Source organism: Meleagris gallopavo, chromosome Z, assembly GCF_000146605.3.
Source record: "Meleagris gallopavo isolate NT-WF06-2002-E0010 breed Aviagen turkey brand Nicholas breeding stock chromosome Z, Turkey_5.1, whole genome shotgun sequence".
In the NCBI taxonomy this organism is placed as follows: domain Eukaryota; kingdom Metazoa; phylum Chordata; class Aves; order Galliformes; family Phasianidae; genus Meleagris; species Meleagris gallopavo.
Genome location: NC_015041.2, coordinates 53,423,516 through 53,429,480, shown reverse-complemented (window position 1 = coordinate 53,429,480; position 5,965 = coordinate 53,423,516). Strand labels below are relative to the sequence as shown.

General features: G+C 36.1%; 1 protein-coding gene across 4 annotated transcripts in view; it reads left to right on the top strand.

Moving 5' to 3' along the window:
- Nucleotides 1–5,952, top strand: part of LOC100548833 (adhesion G-protein coupled receptor V1-like) — an 18,556-nt gene extending 12,604 nt beyond the window's left edge. For 3 of the 4 annotated variants that reach the window (XM_019610616.1, XM_010726063.2, XM_019610618.1), the window contains 4 exons: nt 718–988; nt 1,713–2,042; nt 3,288–3,464; nt 4,191–4,658. In XM_019610616.1, coding sequence (XP_019466161.1) covers nt 718–988; nt 1,713–2,042; nt 3,288–3,464; nt 4,191–4,475 — 1,063 coding nt within the window. In that variant the 3' untranslated portion in view covers nt 4,476–4,658. Of the gene's footprint in view, nt 1–717; nt 989–1,712; nt 2,043–3,287; nt 3,465–4,190; nt 4,659–4,918 lie in introns of those variants that run through there. The other variant, XM_019610617.1, reaches the window with a different exon arrangement.
- Nucleotides 5,953–5,965: the final 13 nt, after the last annotated feature.

The following is a 5,965-nucleotide window of genomic DNA, read 5'->3' as shown; positions in this document are numbered from 1 at the left end:
GGTTGCTCAAAGCCCCATCCAGTCTGGCTTTGAATGCTTCCAGGGAGGGGGCATTCACAACCTCTCTGGGCAACCAGTTCCAGTGTCTCACCACCCTCACAGTAAAGAATTTCTTCCTAATGGCTAGTCTAAATCTACTCTCTTCCAGTTTATGGCCATTTCCCATTCCGTCACTATATGTTGTTATAAAAAGTCCCTCCCTGGCTTTCTTGTAGGCTCCCTTCAGGTACTGGAAGACTACTATAAGGTCCTCTGAGAGCCTTCTCTTCTCTAGGCTGAAAAGCCCTCTCTCATCCTGTCATTATAGAGAAGGTGCTCCAACCCCCTGATCATCTTCATGGCCTTCCTATGGAATCAATCCAGCAACTCCATGTCCTTCTTGTATTGGAGGCCCCAGAACTTGATGCTGTACTCCAGGTGGGGTCTCACCCAAGCAGAGTAGAGGAGCAGAATCATCTCCCTCGCCCTGCTGGTCATGCCTATCTTGATGCAACCCGGGATATGGTTGGCCTTCTGGGCTGCAAGTGTTCACGTTGAGGCTTTCATCAAAAGACAGCCCCAAAGCTATCTCCTCAGTGCTGCTCTCAAGCCATTCTCTGCCTGACTTATTCCACTGAAGCCAGTGTACATCTTCCAGTACATGGATAACTAATAACTAGTTAGCAAATACTAATTATAATGATAAGTTGTGAGCTTTTGTTTCATTCCAAACCATAGGTTTGAAGGGATCACAATAGTAAGAAATGGTGGAACACATGGAAACGTTTCTGTGACCTGGGTTATAATCCGAAATAGCAGTGATCCCTCACCTGTGACTGCAGACCTCATTCCAGAGACTGGGGAAATATATTTTGATCAAGGACAGATGCTGGTTACACTTCCTCTGAACATTCTTAATGATGATATACCAGAAGAAGCAGAGCCCTATCTTCTGCAGCTCCTAGCTCATACTGTACAAGGAGGTGCAGAAGTCAGTGAACCATCTGAGGTAAGTTTACTTTCAGACCTTTCAGTAGAGACTTCACATTTTTTGTTGGATTGGCTAAACTGGCTGAAGTAGTTATTGAGTTTAAATGAGGCAACCTAATGTACTCTTTGTATACAGAGCCACATTCAAGTTCTTTGGCTTAACATGTTATAAAAAGGCCTGAGTTATTTAATGCAGTAGAATTCAGCTTAGATTATTTCCATTATATGCAGCATTACATAAATGCTGTCTTGATTAGCTGCTTACTAAGAGAAGGCTGAAAAGTTATTTCCATTTGCTTATTTGCAGTTAATATTGGAATATTCTACACAGAGTAGCACAAGAGGAGGGTTTGGTGATTAAGACTTATAACCTCTGAACTGTTAAATAAAGGGTTATTAGCATTACTGACATTTGTGACTCAACTCTCTGCTTTTATAGCGTATGATTGAAAAGAATTTGCTGAGTGAAATTAAATTTTTCACTTTGGCTACTGAACCAAAATATCAGGTATTCAAAGCTCATTCAGACATAGATGAAGCATGGTGGGAAATTTGCTGTTATCAGTGTATTGCTGCTTGTGCACAAAGAATACTTTGGGGTTGTCAACCTGATTTCTTTCTTGAGTGCCAATTTGCTCAGGAGCAAAATGCATGGTGAATGGACATACTTTCACGAAAGTATGAAAACTATGATGTATAGTAATTGTAACACTAAATAATCGTAATTGTTTTCTGTTTTGCAGCTTTTGTTTTACATTCAGGACAGTGATGATGTTTATGGCCTGATAAAGTTTTACCCATTGGAGAATCAGAAGATTGAAAGTAATCCAACAGGACGCTTTTTGTCCTTGAGTTTTGCAAGGGAGAGAGGAACAGTTGGAGATGTGCAGTTAATTTATACTGCACTGTATATTCCAGCTGGAGATCTGGATCCTGAGAGAGCAAAAGATGGCATTCTAAATATCTCTAGAAACAACATTCTCACATTTCCAGAAGGAAAAACACACGAAACTCTAAATATACCAATAAGAAATGATGCATTTCTTCAAAATGGTGCTCATTTTCTCATACAGGTATCACAACTGTGTTTTTTTTTTTAGCCTATTTTATATGATCAGTGTAGTGTAGTACTCTCTTCTTCCCCTCGAGTGTAATTCAAATGACCATTCTTTTCTAAATAAAAAGCTCAGTTTAGCTCTAATGCAAAGATTTTCCTTTTTAAAGAAACAGCTTCTGTAACTATGTCATAAAAAGTTCTTAATCATTAATAATTACAAATTAAGGAAAAAAAAAAACCACCCAGGATTTGAGTATCAATCACAGAATTTTACAAAATGAGGTCAGTGTTGACAGTTGCCTGCTTTTTGAGTTCTGTTTCTCTGTCAATCTCCTGGCTTTGAATTGAACAAAACAAGGTTCTTAAATTAGAGAAGCAAGACAAAATTCAGGAGTAACAAGAAAGTGAATAGAACTTGTTCCCTTTCATTTAATTATACTCTGTAAATTAAAAATCATCAAACTTATATTATCTTTACCTTTATTTATGAGTTTGGTTAGAGAATTTGATTTTTTTCTTCGTTTTCCCAGTATAATTTTCTTTGCTGCTTTTTTTTTCTTTATTTTTTTCTACCTGAATTTATAAGAAGAGAACTTTTGTCATTACTAGTTAAAGTTGTCTGAAAAATGTAGTAGAACAATTTTTGACAGAAAAAAAAATATTTTCAGAAAAAACATAGAAAGAAAAAAACTATTTTAAGATTTCCATTTTTTTCATTGGATTTTTGTTGTTATTTTTGTGTAACTTAGCAAATTATTGTTCAGAAGTACTGCTGTGGAATGTCTTGGGTATTGTTATAGGTGTTTGTTACTCATTTTTTCATCTGCAGTTAAATCTGCCCCCACTACTTCCTGTAAAACCATAAAACTATTTTTGTTTGAACAAATATAATCAGAGGAGCTTTCCAGCACAAATACTTATGCAATCAGTGCAAGGCATTGATCAAATCAGTGGTGTTAATAGGCCTAGTATAGCTGATGTAGAGGGGTCAGTCTCCATTTCTGAGTAGGTTCCTCTTTAGTTACGTATGCTCACATGATTTGTCTGGGAAGTGTAGCGTTCTGCTGACCACTCAACAATACCCACTTAATTTCTTTGACATGTTACAAAAATTTCTTAGTAGACAGCAGGGCTGTTAGCAAGATAAATTTATTCTGAAATTATATGCTACTTGCATTTGAAAATTATCCTGAAATCAGAACTGTTCTGACTTGTTATTAAGGCTCCTCATTTCTCGATTTGGTCTTACTTTTCCCTACAGCTCAAAGGAGTTGAACTAGTGAATAAAATTCCTCTGGTCCCTTCTGTAAGTCCTCGACTAGGTGAGATTCGAAATATTTCTCTCAGGATTACTCCTGACATTGCAAATGGAGAAATAGGCTTTATTAGCAATCTTCCGATTATTCTTTCTGAGCCAGAAGATTCCCCTGCCACAGAGGTAAGTAAGACTTTTTACATTGTCCATTGCTATGGAAAACTCACTTGAAAGCATAGTTTCCTATACTTACTATAGAATTTAAAAGTTACCATTCCTCCAAATCATGCCTAATCCCAAACATCACCTTGCTTTAAAAAAAAAAAATAAATTAAAAGTTTGTAAAAATATCTATTAAATAACAGAAAAGTGAAACTGGCCTTTGTTTTCTCTGTGGTTACCTAAAACCAGTAAGCATCTAAAATGGCTTAACCTTTAATGCTCACAGATCAAAAGACACTACAGATATTTTCAGTCTCACCAACTGTGAACATAGTAATGGAAAGTATCAATATAAATCCCAAATCAGATACAATCACTTCACATTCTTAAATTAGAACTGGTAATAGCCTTAAATACAATTGCACTGAACTGTAATTCCAAGGTAAATTTATGGTGGTTATGTTTAAAATGTAGGTTATGTTTTGAAGAAGTGCACATTCGTAAAATTTGTCATGTATATGTTTGTATGGTTGCTTAGTGATTTGCGGTATGAATAATCTGTCATCTGCACTAAGTGCCTGATAACTAGTTCAAGGTTTTATGTACATACACTTTCATCCATATTTTGATATCACGTATGAAGTTATATCTAAAAAAAGTTGAACATTTTTATGTTTATATTCAAATAGTAATTTACAAAAGAGTAATTTTTTTTCCATCTAGTCACAACAAATTCACGTTTCATAGGTTTCTATTGCATTGCATCGAGATGGGACTGATGGTCAAGCAACTGTGTTCTGGAGTTTGAAACCCTCTGGTATCAACCAAAAGGCAGTAACACACGATGATATAAGTCCCTTTAATGGCTCTGTCATTTTCTTATCTGGACAAAGTGATACTACAATCAACATTACTATTAAAGCTGATGATATACCTGAAATGAATGAAACAGTGTTATTAACTTTGGACAGGTATCGTAAATTCTATTCATATGCATCATATGCAGTACTCCATTTATATATTAAAAAATAGCACATTATTAATTGGAGGTATTGCTCGCATTGTGTCAAAAAGCATCTGAAGAATTATTAGGTTCTCGATTCAAACTGTGTAGGATTATTTTTTGACTGGAGACTGATGTAAGAAGCTATTTTGCATATATTATCTGATGACTTAACTCTGCCTATATTTTGATGAAAGGTCTGTGCTATTTTGAAAATTCTTTCAGCTCTGTTCTTTTTTTTATAGCTCTTGATCGTAATCTATTTTTCAGAAAAGTAATAGCAAGATAATGGGAAAACTGAGAACACTGAGAAGTCAAAAAACAGTTCTTCATTGCTTTTTGTCAGAAGAAGGTTTATATGTTATCCTGTTATTGCAGAAATAGTTTATTTGTTTGACTGACATGTTCTGTACCGTTTGCTCTTGATAATTAGGTACTTCAATCATAACTCCCTGTCTCTATAATATTGCAGGGTGATTAACAACATAGTCTTCTGCTAATGAGAATGCAGTGGTGTTGCTGAAGAATGATATTCTAGTCTCCTTTCTACAGTAGATCAGGATTATGGGGTAACCCAGACTGAAAGGGACGTCGGGTAGCAATACTATCTACATTTGAATGCTTCTCAGAACACTGAGAAGTAGTTTATATCCAGGAGTGTATTCCCTCTTTGAGTTACTAACAGGAAAATTATGACTTCTTTACATTTTCCAACAGCTTGCCACTCATGTTCTCATATTACTCATATTATGAGATATACTCGTATCTCATGTTATTAGTATAAGGTCCAAAAACCTTTTCTACTTTCGCTGGAAACGTACAGTGGTCTGCCTCCAGCAGCTTCCACGTTGAACATCTACTTAACCTCATCCAAAAGAAGTGGGTTTTTGTGTGTGTGTGTGTTTGTGTGTGTGTGTGTTTTTTTACAGGAAGTGATAACTAGCTCTTAGGAATTTCAACAGCAGATACCCATGGTGATTATACATTAGCAAACGAAAGGCAAGGAGGTCTTCAAGCTATTGTTGATTAGAAAGTGGTCAATTCAGAGAGCATGCTTTTTTTAACAGCAAAGATGTTACTCCATTGCAGGATTGGCTTGCTTCATTAAACAATGACTAGTTAACGCATCTGACTTAGAATGATTTATTCCAAACTACCTTGGCTAGCCATTACATTAAAAGGTGAATCCTGAACAAGACAAAAACGGCAGGAGACTATTGTAAATAGTTCTCTGCTTTTCTTTCTGTGGATAAAACTGGTTTGAAGGAATTCATTAGTCTCAATCACAAAAGAGGGACAGTAGGAGTTAAATGATGGCTAAACTTGTGAGTGCAAGGTTGCCAAGAATGCAGAGTGGAATGAAAGGAAACAATTAAGTAGACAGTTGCGATGTTTGTTTATTTGCTTGTTTTCTCAATTCTGACAGCTGTGCAGATATATGAAGCCACGATTTTTTGCTGTTTATTCTGTGCAGTCTCACTATAGGCTATGTTCCAGGAAGCTGGAAGGGGGGAAGGAA